The sequence below is a fragment of the Gymnoscopelus microlampas genome, assembly GCF_963454915.1.
Source record: "Gymnoscopelus microlampas genome assembly, chromosome: 2".
Taxonomy (NCBI): domain Eukaryota; kingdom Metazoa; phylum Chordata; class Actinopteri; order Myctophiformes; family Myctophidae; genus Gymnoscopelus; species Gymnoscopelus microlampas.
The window spans coordinates 34,727,050-34,747,085 of NC_139939.1; the positions used below are offsets into that span (position 1 = coordinate 34,727,050).

Consider the following 20,036-nt stretch of genomic DNA (forward strand, 5'->3'; position numbering starts at 1 on the left):
TGTGTGCGCGCGTGCGTGCGTGCGTGCGTGCGTGTGTGTGTGTGTGTGTGTGTGTGTGTGTGTGTGTGTGTGTGCGCGCGCGCGCGTCCGTGCGTGTGTGTGTGGGGGGTGTCAGAGTAGACATGACAGACATTACTACTTCATAACATAATATGGAATTGTATAATAATAGAACTCAATAGAGTCTATTGGCTATTGGGTAATTTAAATAGGCGCACATCAGTGAGGAGAGGACAGTGGCTGCTCAAGGTACTGCATCAAGTGAAAGGAGGAGGGAGAGAGGAAGTTCTCCAAAAAAGTTTTTTTTCCCTGAAAAGATTTGTTGAGCGAAGCTCCGTTAGATTCCAGAGAAAACGGGGGGACCTCTGAACGGAAAAAGCTGGGGGAGAGATATAACGGAACAAAACGGTTTTTTAAACAAGTTCGTCCCTTTTTAGTTTTCTCACATGAAAAGCGTCCATACGGACGCGGTGTTTTTTGTCTCTCCACTATTCGGAGAACTTGCACCATCCGAGGCGATGAGATGTGAGTGAGCTATGCCTTGTCGAAATGGACAGACTTTATCCAAGCGAAAACATGGCGTCTGCGTCCCGAACTTTGTGTTTTTCTCCGCCACTCTCCTCCTCCTCACACTGGGCTGCCTCCAGGGCCAAGCATGGGGATCCACCGGCCCGCAGCAGCAGGGGGAGGACAGCGGTAGGAGCTGCAGCCCGTGTCCCGTCAACTGTAGCTGTTTGTCGGTGGGACCTCAGTTCTCCTGCGTCGTCAACTGTTCCAACCTGGGTCTGGAACGGGCCCCCGCGGCCACGGACGTCCCGCTGTCCACCAACGTGCTGTAAGTCATTGGTTCTCAAAGTGGGGTCCGGGGACCCCCAGGGGTCCTTTAGGGTGGTTCCAGGGGGGTCCCCAGCAAAAGTAGTTTACATAGCATCACAATCATTTTAACCACTTTATCCATGTATATGTGGTGGCTATTGACAGCAGATCTACAAGCTCGCAGCACGGCAAGAAGTGACGCGCTGTGAGCTTGTAGGCTACCTCTGCTATTTTTGAAAAATAAATAAATAATTATAATCTTGAATATGTTTGGAAAATTTGGAATCATTTTGAATTTTCTTAAAATAAATCTTCTTTTCTGGCGGCCCCTGGCACAAAACATTTTCAGATGGGGGTCCGCGACCAAATATATATACATTTGGGAGTCCTTGACATGAAAACGTTTGAGAACCTGCTGTAAGTTACAGTCACCGACTGGACGCTCTTATAATAACAGGCTATTTTTCTCAGTGGTACGAGCTGTGGCGATGGAGTATTTAGATTCAACTTTATTTAAGCTGTGACTTTCACCTGTGCATAGGTCGTTTAATTTGTAATTAATTTCATTTTGTTGTTGTTCTTGGATTGTTGTTGTTATTGTTGTTCTGGAGGACATAATTTGTTAGTGTTGAATTGCATAATTTCAATATTTATTTGTCTAGCTTGGCCTACAAGTTTTTAGAGTGGATTGGGCCTTCAATAGCAGTATTAGGCCCAACTAAATACCCCAAAATACATATAATGCATAATACAGAATTATGACCATATTCTGTGTTTTGTGTATGAAATCTTAAATAAATGTATAGATTTGTAACACGTTGCAAGCTTGCAACAATAGTTCAATTTTGTAGGCTACCTATAGTAGGCTATTTTAGTGTGCATTTGAGAGAAAAGGCTGTATAGCTTAGACTTTTGTGTGGCTCACTATATTGTCATAGGCTTAGGCTATGGCCTGACCAATTTTGTGGGAGAACTTGCAGCCCAATGACGTGTGTGTGTGTGTGTGTGTATGTGAGAGAGAGAGAGAGAGAAAGAGAGAGAGAGAGAGAGAGAGAGAGAGAGAGAGAGAGAGAGAGAGAGAGAGAGAGAGCCAGAGAGAGAGCCAGAGAGAGAGCCAGAGCCAGAGCCAGAGCAAGAGAGAGAGGGATAAATAGGTGGAGTAATAGGGAAAAAGCAGAATAGAAGCTGTGTCAGATAACTGAGTGGTTGTGTAGTTTGTCAGGAGAAAAGTCGACTTGTTAAAGTGGCCTGAAATGGTCTGTGGCGCAGATTTGACTGCTGCCTCGTGGAGAAAGAACATTCTGTTCTTGAGCAGACGGACGCCATATGTTATCAATTATTCACCCCCACCAAAATGTAACTTTTTATTTTACATAAAATATCCTTAAAGGTTTGATTATGAAAATGTGCAGTTCTCATTTTTAAAAACTTAAAAAATAGACCCAGGAAATAATACTGTTTACATCAGTCTTTCAAAAGTGAATTAAGATGCACAAATGAAAACTGAACTGAAAACTATCATAACCAAAAGTGTGACATTGTTTGCCTTTGTTTGAAAAATGCTTCAATTGTAAGTTATTTAAGAATGATGGCCTGCATCTGCTGAGCCACTCTGACATGCTGCTGTAAGTCACAGGTGAGGTAGCAAGGCTTTCAGGGAGTGGAATGAAAGCAAACAAACAAACAAACATGGTATTCAGGCCTACAGTTGCAGGATCATAATTAATTTAGTTGACGCTTTAACTGTATTTCCGTGAGAGTGGTTATGCACTCTGCTAATCCTCTGCTAATCCTGCTGCTAATAAGAAACACATCATGCAGTCAGTGGAGAGAGAACTCATTCCATACAGGTTTAGAAAGCATCATCCGTCCTAGTAGGTGAAGACTGAATGAGATGACTGCCTGAGATTATATTGTTTCTAGAATTGGGCCTCTCTTCCTCAACTCGACAACCATGGAATTACAATTAATTTAATTTAATGCTTTGGATCATTTTGAAGGAGTCTTGCATTTTACATTGCTGGTTGAGACAATATTTCACCCATGCAATGAACCCAATAATTTAATTTTATCCTTTTAATTAATTTTGATTCCATGGTTGGAATGCAGCAGGTGCAATGTTCCATGGCTACCATAGACCAGGCAGAGCATGTGATAAGTTTCATTTTATAAACTATCATGGTATTTTTTCTTTTTCTTTTTTTTCTTTTGTTTGAGGAAGTCTAACGAAAAGATCACATTGCTTTTGAATTAGATAAAAGCAATGTCTTTGAACGGATTTACTGTAACGGAGTTACTGACACCATGTTACAGTACATTCTGTAGTATTTCAGCTCTAGACCAGCTCCAGTGTTTAAAGTGGCCACCCACCACCAGGGCTTTTTACTTGAACTTTATGCTACCAAAAATTACATTTTATCATTTTAATTGCTTACTAATTGCTGATACCTTATTTATTTAAGTTACAGTTCATATTCTATGTTCTGTTCTTAAACAAAATTGTACATATCCTTCCTGAAAGATATTTCTTGGACTTTCACTTATAAACGGTCATCTCTATCTTTATTTGGTAGTCCAGAAATATGAAACATGCTTGAAAGTGGTACATGAACACACCAGTCTAACAGTGCATCTAAGATACAATAAAATATCAAAGACGATAAAATATCATCTTTTGCTTTGTTGTGTTGTTTTTATGTTAATTGTGCCGCAGAGTTCTATTCTTTCTGTGGTTTCAGGCTAGTGTGCAGAGTTCTGTTCTCTCTGTGGTTTCAGGCTAGTGTTCTGTTCTGGTGGTTTCAGGCTAGTTTGTCTTTTCCTCTCTAGCAGGTGACTTGCAGGAGTAAACACTGCTGGCTCTTAATTTGATTGGCTGTCAACTATTTCTTCATGTGGTGGGAGGATCTCTTATACATCAACCAGGCAGGACAGATGTTGTAAATGAATAATACTCTGATGATGGTGGTGGTGGTGGTGGTGGTGTGTGTGTGTGTGTGTGTGTGTGTGTGTGTGTGTGTGTGTGTGTGTGTGTGTGTGTGTGTGTGTGTGTGTGTGTGTGTGTGTGTGTGTGTGTGTGTGTGTGTGTGTGTGTGTGTGTGGCTATGTGTGTCTGTGCAAGCTGGCTCTGGTTGCTGTTGCACACTTTGAAATGTGTTGTCATGCATCGAACAGGCTATTAAATAAAACAAAAGTTGAGGTTGCGAGGCTTTTGCACCGTCGTGAGCTCCAGTGTCTCTTCAGCGATGAATTCTACTAAACCATCATCTGTAGCAACCATGTTTGGCAGCATGTCACTCACAGTGACACCATTCAGTGACACCATCAGGCATAGGTCAGGCCGAATCAGCACACGCCCTAGTGCACCCTCTCTGCTCATCACCCTCAATCCCTTTAGCACTAGAGGTGTGGAAATGTATCGATTATAAAGGCCCCTACCTGCTTCAAAATAATTCATCTGACATCAGAACCATTCATGAAATGGAGCCCAGCAAGGGTTGGCTGAGATCAGCAACAAGTCATAAAAACGCACCCAGCTAAAATGCATCCAGCATCACGAATCACGATGTGACATGTTGTGAGCTGGTGGATCTGCTGTTTTCAGTGAGTTACACCATCTACAACGAGGCATCACAGGTCCATTTGGTTATATTCGTACACTCTCTGAGTTAAATGAACACTGAGGATTTGACTGTGTACTCATAGAGTTTGTTGGTGAAGTGGAGCCTCTATATGAAAACCTTTTTTAAATATATATTACTGGCAGCACACTTGTAAAGTGCAGAAGGATTTATGGATGTTAATGCTTGCGTAACTGTGTAAAAAAGTAATCAAAGTAATATAAAAAGTGTTGACGCATCATAATGCATCGTAGAATCTAATCAAATTACATTTTAAGATTAACACCTCTAATTATCACTCCCCTCATCTATGACAAATAAAGGCTGAGTGATACTGCCACTGTCTCCATTAAATAAAGAAGCAAAGACAAAGGCACAATGCGTGTATCTTGTTTTTGTTACTTTAAAAAAAAGACTAGGCCCAGCCCCTGTCAGTCTGTACTAAGCAATTATTATCCCTATGCAAAATATTTTGTATAATGATGAGATGATTCATTATAAGAAGATTATGAGATGTGGGTTTGTGGAGACTGGAAGTAGAGAGCAAAAGGTAATCCCGCTATATTTTTAATCTCAGAAGTTAATGGTAAAAAAAAATCAATTACACCTGGCATTTGCTGGAAATGTTATACTTTTGTTGTTAATTAAATCTAAGAGGTGAGCCAATGTTAGCTGAATAGAGCAACTAGATTCAATTAGACAACAAGAACTTGTATCTCATCTAGATGCTATTATTTGTATCTGATTAAAGACATCCTCTTAAAGGCTAATTTGTCACATGGCCCTTTGGATACTTGTTGAAACAGTTGTTCTTTAAATTGTCGTACAGCCCTTTCCATACTTATGGAACCGTAAAGGGTCATGTGACAAAGTATAAATTATCCTTAACACAGTAGTAGTAATTAGTAGTAATTTACACATAATTCGTGAAACTCTCAATGCTGTTGGAACTGTCCAACTAACTATACTGTAGATCAGTTTACTGCTTAGCCATGGCTTACTGTGCAAATAGTGCTAACCGATGCTTGTTATGACTAGGGCGATACGCCGTGTCATGATGCGACACGTTGTAATCTTGTAGAACTGCTATTTCCGCTATTTTTGAAAATGTTTTAAAATGTATAAACATTTTTTCAACATACAGTAGAAACGATTATGGTGATTGTGCAAAATGATTGTGATTATCTAAAATAATTTCAATTAGGCGATTATGTAATAATTGTGACAGGCGTAATGTTGTGTGTGCATGCATGCCTGTGTATGTGTGCATCCTCTGGGAGTAAAGCAGTGTGATTAGTTTGTTGAGAGCCATCCTACCTGAGGCTATGTCTCCTGTTGATATCTCTCAACAGTATTTCACACACACACACACACACACACACACACACACACACACACACACACACACACACACACACACACACACACACACACACACACACACACACACACACACACACACACACACACACACACACACACACACACACACACAGTGTCTAGACATTTGTCTAGACATTTTAGGTACAGCATTTCATGAGCATAAAGCTTAATCCACATTGGTTGCCATGGAGTTGCATGTCACGTATTTTCTGTGTGTGTGTGTGTGTGTGTGTGTGTGTGTGTGTGTGTGTGTGTGTGTGTTATTATCCATGTGGAGATGCAAGGATAATTGGAGCTGTCAACATCTACCTTGTGTGGGGTCAGGGTGACCCGATAGCCAGGGTTAGGGGTAGGGATTAATATTGTTGTTAGGAACAGGTTTAAAAATGCCATTTTTTTTACGATGCCAATTTTTTGCTTTTGACATCCCCACATGGGTATATAAACACAAATGTGACTGTGCGTGCGTGCACAGTAGCTGTAAAGTTTAAACCAATTCTCGGATTCCATCTCTTCCACCTCACCGTCATATTCATTTTGTGCTGTTACCATGACAGCTCAAATCACACAAACACACTCCGGGGCAATGATGTACTTTTGAAAGCAGTGTATTTACAGGGAGCAGTTTCTGGAACTCTATTGGGTCATGAGACCTCCCAGCTGTCAAACAGTCCAGAACCCCCCCCCCTAGACACACACACACACACACACACACACACACACACACACACACACACACACACACACACACACACACACACACACACACACACACACACACACACACACACACACACACACACACACACACACTCGTTCTGTATCTGTTTTATATACAGTAGGGAGTTGTCAACCAACCGACCTTCTCATCCACCTACAGTACCCATACAGTACATCCAGGGAAATTCTGTTAACACACTCGCGCGCGCACTCTCATTCGTGCACACGCCCTCTCGCGCCAACGCACGCTTTGAGTTTAATGAGTTGGGAAAGGAAAGGCTGAATCTACTGACCATATGTGAGGGAGGACTTGTTGTGTTACCATAGCAATAGGAGCCAATGACATCACTCACAGAAGCACAGACATTCCAGAGGATCATAAATTAGACAGACAGACAGACACACAGACAGACACAAAGACAGAGAGAAAAGAGAAAAACACACAAAGAGAGAGAGAATTAGTAGAAGTGTGTGTGTGTGTGTGTGTGTGTGTGTGTGTGTGTGTGTGTGTGTGTGTGTGCGTGCGTGTGCGTGTGCGTGTGCGTGTGCGTGTGTGTGTGTGTGTACATCTGTGTGAGTGCGTACTGTATGTCAGTAATATTTAACTGCAGCAGGATTTTCTCGTTCGTTATTAACCAAGTAAAGTGGGAATGGAGATTGCAAGCTAAAGAGAAAGTTGTAGAGGGCCAGTGTCTCTCCGTGTGTGTGTGTGTGTGTGTGTGTGTGTGTGTGTGTGTGTGTGTGTGTGTGTGTGTGTGTGTGCGTGCGTGCGTGCGTGCCGTGCGTGCGTGCGTGCGTGCGTGCGTGCGTGCGTGCGTGCGTGCGTGCATGCGTGTGTGTGTAATAGATAAAATTGTCTCAGTTATTAAATACTGTACATGTAAAGTAATCTAACCATACCTGTGGTTTCTGAAGCTTAAACACCTTCCCTGTTCTTCTACACTGCATTCTGCTGATGACAAAATTGAAAAATGCTCACACCCAGTTCTGTGGTGCTTTCCCTTCATTTTTCACTTACTCACTTACTCACACACACACACACACACACACACACACACACACACACACACACACACACACACACACACACACACACACACACATTTCTCATATGAATGTGTGTGTGCGTCTGTGTGTGTGTGTGTGTGTGTGTGTGTGTGTGTGTGTGTGTGTGTGTGTGTGTGTGCGTGCCTGTGTGCCTGTGTGTATGCGTGTGTGCATGTTTGTGTGGATGTGTACATCGCTGGCATAGTTGGTTGCATATTTCTACTAAATTAGATCTCATGTGCTCACAGGCTTAACTCAGACAGAGACTGAGCAAGAGAAAAGCAGACTTTTGTGCTAGATAGACTAACTGACTGACTGCTTGGCTGAGTCACCGGCTGACCGACTGACTGGACTGCCTGACTGAGTCACTGACTGCCTGGCTGAATCACTGACTGACTGACTGACTGACTGACCGACCGACTGACTGACTGACTGACTGACTGACTGACTGGCTGACTGGCTGATTTCCTGAAAGAAAGACTGCCAACATAATTGACTGTGTTTATTTGTTATAGAAAGAGAAAGTGAATGACTGTAAACCGCTCACTTCAAAATCACATAATTAAAGTGACCTTTGTGGTTGCTGTTGATAATCCATGTGGCTGTTTGGGTACATCAGTAATATTGTATTAATGCTCGGCTTGCTTGCTTGTGGTATAACCACAAGCCCGGGTCTGATGCATGGGGAATGATGTCAGAATAATGCCACAGAGATACATTTTAAAGTGGGGTTGACTCATGGACATGTTTTCAGAATTTGGTCACACAGTGTTGTGGCTGCAGTTCCTTTGCTCATGTACTGTACGTATCACATTGGTACGCCTGGCACAATCATTTTGCATAACCGTTAGAATCGTTTTCATTCATATGAGAACAGCTGGATGGAACTAACATAAATGTCCACATTTCCATAATTTCCTCATAGTTGTCCATACTCTTTTACCCTTTCACGCATACTGGTCACTACAGTGGACAGCTATTAAAATGTCATTTTCTATTATAAGAATAGGTTTTGATGTCAGAGTTGCATATTAGCCTCTACAGGGGATGCTACAGCGTCACCCCAACACTGCCATTCAGTGGCCAGGTGTTGTAACTGCAACATAATTTTGTCAACATCCAAGATGGCTGACAGAAATGTAAACAAGCCCAACAGCTCAGGGATATCTATCCATTCCTTCTAAAGTAGGAGACCCCTGCAGGTAAAATAAATAGTTTTACATCAAGTAACATCTAATAAGCACTATAGTTCCAAGTATTGATTTTATGTTGGGATGGAAATTATGATTGATCATCTGTCCACTTAATTGGACTACAAGCATCACTGGCTCTAACTACAATAGGTTCTATGCACAGCAGCCATATTGGAAAGAAATTGGGCCTCTTCTTACCAATGATACTAATGAAGGCTCTGTACCATTCAGGTCAAACAGAGTCCAGGGTGCTGATATTGTGCATGTTGGCTCACTGGACACACTATGCTACACCAGTGGTTCTTAAAGTGTGGACCAGGTACCCTCATGGTTCCTTGAGGGGGTTCCAAATGACCCCTTACGGGTGTGTAACTCTTGAGAGTTATGGGGGTCCTTGAAAGTAAAAGGTTTGAGAACCACTGTGCTACACTAAATGGAACAGAGCCTTCATTAGAATAATTGGGAACACCTGTGAAGGAAGTAAGGAAGAGGCTCAATTTCTTTCCAATATGGCTGCTATGCTTGTTAGAGCCTATTCGTACTATTGCTGCCACAGTTTGCTCTTGAAAATGCTTCATCTGCAGTAACGTTTTTGGCCATAAATCAATGTATTCATGTTATTAGAAAGTAACCTGCATTGTTTGTATCAAAAATAATATTTTGTGCATAATTCTTTACATAATGCAAGTACATTTGTGTCTATTTATATTTTGTCGAGCTCATGTGCATCACATTATAGAAAGGCCTCGAAACCTTAATAATAATAATAACCTATTTGAACCTAAGAGGGAAATTCAGTTTTCAGCTTCACTCAGCTGATTACTGCCCAAGTGGTCTGACTTGAGCAAAAACTGTGTGATGGCCGGGTGATGGTTGAATAGTCTCACCTGGTCAAACTAATTGGACTCACAGTGCCTAACTCTGAGTCCAATTAGCCCAATTAGTTTGACTCAGGCCAGGTCAGACTTAGCCTGGTTCCAGACGAATCTGCCATTGCAAAATTGCATTGCACTTTAGCCCAGTGTGTCGTGTGATATTGTCTGGCCACGCGAGGCTAGGTCAGACTACTTCAATCAGCCATCCCCCATCCCACACAAACAAAAACAATACCCATGGAGCTATTTGAAATAATTGCAGTTGTAATCAAAACTGTTTCAGTAGGTTATCAGTAGTCATTACAGTTGGAACACATATCATGTTGCCGATCCAATCATTCTGGCATAATCCTTTTTGCTAAAATGGCATGTGTACAGAGAAAGAAATAGTATTGTGTGTGGGTGTGTGTGTGTGTGTGTGTGTGTGTGTGTGTGTGTGCGTGCGTGCGTGCGTGCGTGCGTGCGTGCGTGCGTGCGTGCGTGCGTGTTCTCATATTGGCAAATCAAGTGGGCCAATGTAGATGCTAATTGACCTTATTCACATTTTGAGCAAAGTGACCACAGTGTGCATATGGTCAGTGACAAGTGGCCTGCAACGATGAACTGTACTGAACGAGTGGGTTTGGAGAGACTATTGTACAAGTCTTTAAGAATAAGCAAATTGACTACTGTAATGTACTAATCATACCCAGATAAGCGGATGCACCTGATTACAAAATAAGAACTCAGACCTCAGAATGCAGACCTCACGAGGAACGTGCTCCATGTTTGTGCATGAGACTGTTTATCTGGCATTGTTTTAAAAAGTTTGACTGAAAATGTGTGTGTTTTGGAAGTACTGTGCATATGACTGGATACATGACACTTGGACTAACGAGTACTGTATACTGTAATGGTGTGTTCACACGGGCCAGATACAAAGATCCAAAAATCCACAGCATCTTTTGTCGCTGTGTCGCTTTGTATCTGTGTTGCTCAACGCGGTCGTTGACGTCATCAAACGTGCGGACATCGGAGCTACAGTTGTAGTTTTGTATCTTTGTATCTGGAAGTTGAACCCTGCTCAACTTGAGCTTTGTATCTTTGTCGCTAGAGCTACAGCTACAAACGTCGGCTGTATCTTTGTATCTTCATGTCGCTGGCTTCCATTGACAATGAATGGTAGCCCGTATCTTTTTAACTGCCCGTGTGAACGCACCATAAGAGTTATAGTGCGAGAGTTTATAAACCAATTTATTTTATATAGTTTTGCTATCAAACTTTGTCTCCTATTAACCCATTTAGACTGGGAACCCAACTTTCAATGCGGGAACCCCTTTTGGGGTAGTTATTGCTATGAACAGCATATAGACACACACGGCCGGAAACGGAAGGCCTACAAATTCACGCCCACTTTTGGATTTGCGCCGCTACTCGGGGTCCGTTAGAACGATGAACTGCAGCTCTCAATGCATTCCCTATGAGAGGACATGAGAGTTAGCCTACGTTTAAAATATTCCTACATTAACTGGAGACGATATTGATTTAAATAAAAATATGTTTCCAAATGTATGGAGTGTCTTTGTCAACATATCTTCTTGTTTTCTTAATAGTTGATGTGTTTCACATTTAATTTGCCACTTTAACGAGTTACCCATAATGTTAACACAGCAGAGGGTAGACGGCAGACAGACAAGTTGTCGCATTTCAGTGACATCACTGTCTTTACGAGCGCCGAGCGCTGACCAGTGGTGTACCCACTGTAGAGACCAGTCCAGTTTGCTAATAATTCACAACTACAGTGCCAGATAATCACCAAGAGAGTTAAAAAAAAGAAAAAACGTTTCAGTCATTCAGTCCGACTTCACTGTAGCCTATAGTAGCCTTTTCATAAATTAGGTTTCGAGAGCCTGTAAGGCTTCGAACCCTATTACATCTCTACACTTTCACTATTATTATTATTATTCTTCCGCCGTTTTTGCCAGTTCTGGCCTAACCGCCTGGTCACTTCTTATGAAATTCGGCAATATGGTAGAGGGCTATGCCAAACGGCGAAAACCCGAAACTCACAACCATTGGCCAAAGGGTGGCGCTGTAGCACTCAATTGAACATGCCAACTTTGAACAGGTACAGCTCATGCCCTGTTCGACCTACAGCCATGAAACTTCGATACACACATGCGTCTCCTCATGCCTAACAACTTTCACTGTTTGACTTTTGACCTCTGACCTTTAGATCTCCCACCATTTCGAATTCTATGAAAAGCAGTAAAAAGCAGTAAAAAGCCTACTCCTCCTGGGATTTATGAGCAATCTGTACGAAACTGTATACACATGAACTTTGGACCAATGCCGACAGACGTAACTTAGCGGATTTTCCATAAGTGAAAACGTTAAGCTTTTATAAGCCAATGAAAATTGCAGCTTTTTTTAAATTATTCATCTGCCCCTAACACATACATGCAGACTCACATTTGTTTGACACTTTGCAATATTGTAGAGGGTCCTTCCAAGTATCACTGAAACCAATCTTACTCCAATTGGTCAAAGGGGGGCGCTATAGCAATTTTTTGAAAATGCAAACTTTAAACAGGCAAAAGTCATGCCTCGTTTGTCCGACAGCCGTTAAACCTGCTTACACATGTGCCTTGACTCATGAGGAACACATGTATCACTTTGACCAGTAAGCTCTGCCCTTAGATTGTCTGCAATTTTGAGCAGTTTGAAAAACATTTAAATCCAGGATTTCTGAGCAATTTGCATGAAACTGTGTCAAATACATGTTTGAGGCCCTTTTTCACAGGTTCAGGTGTGTTGGTTCAATAGCTTGATCGCTTAATCATCTGCCTTGAAACCATAGGGTAGCCGGTTCGAATCCCACCTCAGGTAGACTTAATTATAATTGCATTGCACACAACATGACTATATCAATGAATACATGTGCAATTGTTAAAGATGACGAGAAATGCATACTTGAAAGTAGTTATTTTCAATGTATGACGTACTTCATTCGCGCTTTTGTTTTGTTTTGTTGGATTCTCCCTTTTCACTGTCTAAGGCTGTGTATTGGATAGCTCCACCAGTAGAGTGTGAGTCTCATGTGCCGAAGGTCCCTGGTTCGAATCCCACTTATTACAGTTCACATTTAAATTGCATTGTACAAAACATGACCCTGTTAATTCAGACAAGTGCAATGTTTAGACAATAACACGAAATGCTTTTGAGAGTAGTTTTTTTTTATGTATGACATACTTTCTTGTGAAAATAGCCGATCTACAATCTCACACCTTTTTAGATAGCAACGCGTTGTGAGCTTGTAGATCGACTATTTTCCACTAGTTTCCATTCCGAAATATATTGAGCAGTTTGAAAAACATTTAAACCAAGGATTTCTGAGCAATTTGCGTGAAAGTGTGTCATGTGTGTGAACTCCCTTTTCACTAGTACAGGTCTGTTGGCCCAATGGCTTAATCATCTGCCTTGAAACCACAGGGTTCCTGGTTCGAATCCCTCATGTAGAATTCATTATAATTGCATTGCACACAACATGACTGTATCAATGAATGCATGTGCAATTGTTAACCAGTAAACTCCGCCCTTAGATTGTCTGCAATTTTGAGCAGTTTGAAAAACATTTAAATCCAGTATTTCTGAGCAATTTGCGTGAAAGTGTGTCATGTGTGTGAACTCCTTTTTCATCAGTTCGGGTCTGTTGGCCCAATGGCTTAATCATCTGCCTTGATACCAGAGCGTCGCCGGTTCAAATTTCACCTCATGCAGACCTCAACTCAATTGCATTACACACAACATGACTGTATCAATGAATAAACATGCAATTGATAAATTAAATGCTTATTGATAGTAGTTATTTTCAATGTATGACGTACTTCATTCCCTCTTGTTTTGTTTTGTTGGATTCTCCTTTTTCACTGACTAAGGCTGTGCATTGAATAGCTTGATCAATACACTGTTAGTCTCATGTGCCAGAGGTCCATGGTTCAAACCCCACTCGTCACAGTTTACATTTAAATTGCATTGTACAAAACATGACCCTGTTAATTCAGACATTTTTTAAACAATAACATGAAATGCTTTTGAGAGTAGTTGTTTTTTATGTATGACATACTTTCTTGTGAAAATAGCTGATCTACAATCTCACACCGGAAGAACCTATAGGACGGAAAAAGCTATAGATATCAACAGACACCATCAGGGAGGCCATATCTTTAGCTCAATGAGAAGAGAGGCAGCCTGTGAATCCATAGGTCGCTGGTTCGATCCCTGTCCCCAACAATGCGTTCAGGTGATCATCATTTGGAATTCCCATGGATTGGATCCACCCCTCTCACCTGCTCTCACTCATCACCAATCACACCTGCCACATGCACAGTACAATTTTTAGGTACTTTTACTTTACTACTCTACTCTACTACAATTACAGCAGATGACAGCTTTAGTTACTTGTTACTTTGCAGATGTAATTATTAATACAACACCTACAGTAACCACATACAGCCGATCTACAATGTGACGCGTTATGAGCTTGTATGTATATAATAAGCAACCCATGCTGTATGATAACTTACCACATATGAAATCCAATTCTGTTTATCCAATGGCTCAGTCTGTACTGTGGCCATAGCTGAGTGGTTAGTGAGCCCACCTAGGGAGCCAGAGGCCTTGGTTGCCCCAGGTACGATTCCAGGCCAGGCCAGCAAATGTGTCGATGAAATGAAATTTGTCCCTGAGCAAGACTCTTAACCCCTAATTGCTCACAGGCCCTCATTGGAAACAAGACCGCAAGGACTTTCATGAACGGACCTGGAATTATCCTTATCCTTTACACTGTCTACCCACAAGTCTATAGGTCCCTGGTTCAAACCCCAATTTAACCGGTCCAAATATAATTTACTGAACAAAAATCATGACTTTGTTAATTAATGCATGTTCACTTGTTCTCTCTCGCTCTCTCTCTTACTGCCTCTCTTTCTCACTGCCTCTCTCTCTCTCTCTCTCTCTCTCTCTCTCTCTCTCTCTCTCTCTCTCTCTCTCTCTCTCTGTCTGTCTCTCTCACTCACTCTGTCACTGTTTGTCTGTCTGTCTGCCAGTCTGCCAGTCTGTCACTGTCTGTCTGTCTGCCAGTCTGCCACTCTGTCACTGTCTGTCTGTCTGCCAGTCTGCCAGTCTGCCACTCTGTCACTCTGTCACTCTGTCACTCTGTCACTCTGTCACAGTCTGTCTGTCTGCCAGTCTGCCACTCTGTCACTGTCTGTCTGTCTTCCAGTCTGCCAGTCTGCCACTCTGTCACTGTCTGTCTGTCTGCCAGTCTGCCAGTCTGCCACTCTGTCACAGTCTGCCAGTCTGCCACTCTGTCACAGTCTGCCACAGTCTGCCAGTCTGCCACTCTGTCACAGTATGCCAGTCTGCCAGTCTGCCAGTCTATCACAGTCTGCCAGTCTGCCACTCTGTCACAGTCTGCCAGTCTGCCAGTCTGCCAGTCTGCCACTCTTTTACAGTCTGCCACTCTGTCACAGTCTGCCAGTCTGTCACAGTCTGCCAGTCTGCCAGTCTGCCACTCTGTCACAGTCTGTCTGTCTGCCAGTCTGCCACTCTGCCACTCTGTCACAGTCTGTCTGTCTGTCTGTCTGTCTGTCTTTCTGTCTGTCTGTCTGTCTGTCTGTCTGCCACTCTGTCACAGTCTGCCAGTGTGCCAGTCTGCCACTCTGTCACAGTCTGCCAGTCTGCCACTCTGTCACAGTCTGCCAGTCTGCCAGTCTGTCACTGTCTGTCTGTCTGCCAGTCTGCCAGTCTGCCAGTCTGTCTGTCTGCCAGTCTGCCACAGTCTGTCACAGTCTGCCAGTCTGCCAGTCTGCCACTCTGTCACAGTCTGCCAGTCTGCCACTCTGTCACAGTCTGCCAGTCTGCCAGTCTGCCACTCTGTCACAGTCTGCCAGTCTGCCAGTCTGCCATTATTCTCGAAACCGCTCATTGCTGCTTGCAGCTATATTTATATTTGTACTTAGGCTGTCCTGAGAGTTTATAATATTTAGAGAAATTTAAAGTTTCAAATGCAAAAGTAGTGGTAGTAGTTGCGAATTACTGGACATTTAGACTGAATGTTTCATTTATCCTCATCTTGCGCTAATGCACACAACTGTTTTGCCAGGTTTTATTTTTGTTGTTTCTCATAAGCGTGCATCCGTGTCAACAACACAGTAGTCTGTGCCTTGACTTCAGTGCGCTGACTCTCTCCCCACCCGTTCGCTGTAGAGACAGGACAGGCGGTCGCCTGCCCAACTAAGATCTCGCCTCCCCTAAAAAAAAATAACCCGAAAATGTGTCATTGCGTGCTTAATGTCCTCAAAGTCACGCATCCAACAAGCTTTGAATTGAGCAGATTGGACCTTCTGTTCCAGAGATAATGACCAAAACATATTGAAAACGGACACTTTCGCCAGTTTTCTGGGTATTGAAAACCTCAAGGGATGCGTCCGTGACGTATATACCGTGCGACCACTTAAACTATAGATCTCCGATGCTAGCGGTTTTGACATACTGATGGAGTATATTATAGTATATTGTGGGTAGTATATCGAGATGACAGATATGGGACATTAAAAAGGACAAATTAAACAAATGGGATAGTTTATTAGAACACAAAAAAAATCGCTACTGCCTCAGTAGTTAACCAGTGAAATTACGGTATTTTACAATGCCTCTCATAGAGATTGCATTGAGAGCTGCAGTTCATCGTTCTAACGGACCCCGAGTGTCAAAAGTGGGCGTGAATTTGTAGGCCTTCCGTTTCCGGCCGTGTGTCTCTATAGCAACATACATTTATTTTTATTTTTTTAATCAATAAATATTTGTTTTTCAGAAAACTTAGGTCAGGATTTAGAAGGCGTTTTTAGAATCGGCCTGAGGTCTAAATGGGTTAACTACAATTAATCAAGTATTTATTCCATTTGTGGATTCTTCATTCACCATGAAGGCATGCAAGAACTTTTTTTAATTCTCCTTGAAATGAAGGGATCACAGGTTGATTAATTGATAGAAAAACAATGATTATTATGTTTATGGTAAGCTTACATTGCATATCACACATCATATGCACTCCTGTAACTTCACCACCAGCATCGCGTCTGGTGTGAATGCCCATTTAGGAGGAGCTTAGAGTCATCATGCTTTAGAAAGGATGCAATAAAACGCAACATGGACAGAGGGGGTGCATGCACGTATTCAGTAGCTTTAAGTCTTAAATATGTCTCAACCTTTCATACAGCACAAATTATTCTCAGGCTGTGTGACTATCAAAAATATTGAGCAAAGCAGCATTAATTAGGGACCTACCTACATTTGGCACTTTGCAAAAGAAAAATAAAGCCCTTATAGTTTTCCAAAGAGTGTACTATTTTTGAAGAAATAAATAGTTGATTCTCAGTCATATTCATAAAATTGTTTTGACAATATAAAAATCGCTAGTTAAAGGGGCTACACCATGAATTAAAAATATATATATTATATATAAATATTGCCCCCTAATACGTTTTAAACAGGTTGTAAGCCTAAAAAACATCCAGATATTTTTTCTCACAATCTGACTGTCTGTCATTCCAAGCTTTTTCAGCTGCAATACCAAAACGTCCTATTGGGCAGGGGGGAGCTACTGAGCAATTCTGTCTGGCCATCGTCAATGCAAAATCAGTGCAAGTGACATCACTTGCACAGCCATTCTGAAATGGCCTGTTCAGACACGCCCATTCAGGAAATCCATGAAATGAGCATGAATGACTGAATGTTAAAAAAAAAAAAAAAAAATGGGTACAAGAGACACTGGGGAGCCCAAAAAATACTAAAAACCTAAAAAAAATGAAATTCATGGTGTAGCCCCTTTAAAGTTATATTTTTTTCACCATTCTTTTAAATAAGTTGTGTGAATGAACAGTAAACAATGTAATTAGAAGAATCATGTTTGGTGTGTGGCTGCCTCCCATGTTAAATGCTGGAAGTCTGGGCATCACTGTGCTAGTGAGAGAGAGACTGCGAGAGAGAGCAGGACAGCGTGCACGTGTGCTAGGCTCTCCCCTCTCCTCACCCTCATAAACTTCCACCTCACCCTCACCCAAAGAGAGAGTCATTGGCAAGAGTGATAATTAAATTTGCTTCTCTGCAATTACATGCGAAAAGGACTTGTGTGCATGTGTGTGAGAATTTCAGCGCTCTGTCTTCAATACATGTCTGTCCTCTTTGTTCAGGCGAGACATGGGAGAGTGAAATATGCCACGGCTTGTCCTCCAAGGTGCTTCTGCCAATTAGGCTAACCAGACAGATTAAAGTGTCTTTTTAGAGCATCATAATTAGAAACCTTGGTCTTTCAGATCTATTGGAGATCTGAAAAGAAATCCTTCTACAGTACCTCTTTTCTTGTCCTTATCTAATCCTCAGAGGCATTGTCTAAGCACTATGGTTACAGCTTCGCACTGGCTGCTACTGTCTGCTTGGTCATGTTGAAATTGAAAACTATTCTACAGTTGCCCTTCTTATAAGTCTTTTTGGCTAAGAGTGTCTGTTAAATGCATGCAAAGTGCGTCCAGTGGAGGCATATATTTTGGGTCCCGTAGATTAAGTAAGGATAAATGGGATTCAGTCTCCCTTTCAAAGTGTTGACATTGCTGCTTAACCAGAGTGAGCTACGTGTGCTGTTATTGGATTTTTGGGCCTTGTATCGAAGACATTTTTACGGCATGTGTATGCGTGCAAGTGCATACATTAGCACGTATGTCATCATGCAGACATGCGCATACCTGTATCATGTACAGTATAGGTGGGTGACAAAGGAAATAAGCATATTGCCACCACAAGCCACCAGAACCGCCTCAGTACACCTTGGAATGGATTCTACAAGTCTCTTGAACTCTACTGAAGGGATGGAACACCATTCTCACAAAAACATATTCCCTAATTTGGCGTACTGATGAAACCGTCCTCATCATACTAATACATGAGCATCATAGACATCGAATGTGAGTTTTCGACCACAATTTCTAGCTACTGATGTCTTTCCCATAGACCAAAATGCAGTTGTCTCTTCAGTCACTGTTCCTTTTGAAACACTAGCCAGTTGAGCCGTCTTTGTGTCTGCCATTTGTGCCCCAAATATAACACACTCTTTCATAGTCAATTAGATATATGTTCTCTTATCATCTAGGTCAGGCCTGTTCAGCATTTTTATACATGCTACAGAGCATGTTTGGATATTAATTGCTTGATTGGATAGTACACCTGTATGGAAGCAGATACATTCGTTATGTGTCTCCAATCACTTATTCAGGCTTTTCCTTGAATTTGTCACCCATCTGCACGTATACAGTACATACAGTACATACACGTGTGTGTACACATGTGCATTCGTGTGTGAGTGTTAAACCGCTGCACACAGCTGCCCTCGGCTCGCCAGCTGGACAGCAGACAACCCAGGCAGCAGCAGCTGGAAAAATGGACAGAATGTTCTAAAGAGGAGAGGAGAGGAAAAAAGAGAGCGAGTGTGTGTGTGTTTATGACCCACCCAGGGAGAATGTGAAGCAAAATGAAGAGATTTTCAGACCAATCCCCTTCTTCCATTACATGCTACCTCTCTCCCCGTGGTGGGGAAAGTACCCAATAAATGTCCCATCAGAGGAGCGAGCTCCTCTCAGGGTCCGCCCGCGGCCATACTCAGCCAGGCATCCCGTTTTGGGCTTGTGTGGTGGAGCAGGTTAGCTGGAGCTGTTCACCTGGAGCTGTGTCAGGATGGAACCCTGGAGGGGGGAGAACCAGGGCAGTTACCCAGCGTATGGGCTGTCCACAATGGGTCGATTGTTCTGCCGAGCTGGCCTTGTGCGGCTGCTCAGTCCCAGGTCTTCAGTCATCTACTTCCTACTTTCGCTCTCACACACACACACACACACACACACACACACAGTAAAATCCTCAGTGTTCTTTTATCCACTTGTGAGTGACTCAGAGAAGTGTTGATGAACCCTCATGGGTCCATTTGGTTACATTTGTACACTGTCCGAGTTAAATGAACACTCAGGGTTTTACAGTGTAGAGAGAGAGAGGGAGGGAGGGAGGGAGGGAGGCAGAGTGGGATGATGAAGGGATGAAAGCAACCGCAGAGCAGTCTGTGTTTAGTGGGTTAGTGGAGCACTGGCCCGTCTCTCGCGGCGGTTTGGACAACCAAGTGACCACGGGCCGTACCGCCGAGAGGCTCCAGTCTGTGCAACCAACGAACGGGCTTGCGCCGTAAAATCAAGTGTTTACGGGTCCGTTTGTACACTCTCAGGATTTGACCATGTATGTCACTATTTCCAATGGGCCCGACATGCCCGGGAGGATGGCCTCTCGTGTCCTGTCCCTTTGTGTTA

At 42.5% G+C, this 20,036-nt stretch overlaps 1 protein-coding gene across 1 annotated transcript in view; it reads left to right on the plus strand.

The window, feature by feature from the left end:
- The first annotated feature begins 333 nt into the window (after positions 1 to 333).
- pkd1a (polycystic kidney disease 1a) overlaps positions 334 to 20,036 on the plus strand; it is a 136,910-nt gene continuing 117,207 nt past the window's right edge. The window contains exon 1 of the mRNA XM_084084611.1: positions 334 to 835. Within this exon, the coding sequence (XP_083940737.1) occupies positions 537 to 835 (299 nt within the window). The 5' untranslated portion in view covers positions 334 to 536. The remainder of the gene's footprint in view (positions 836 to 20,036) is intronic.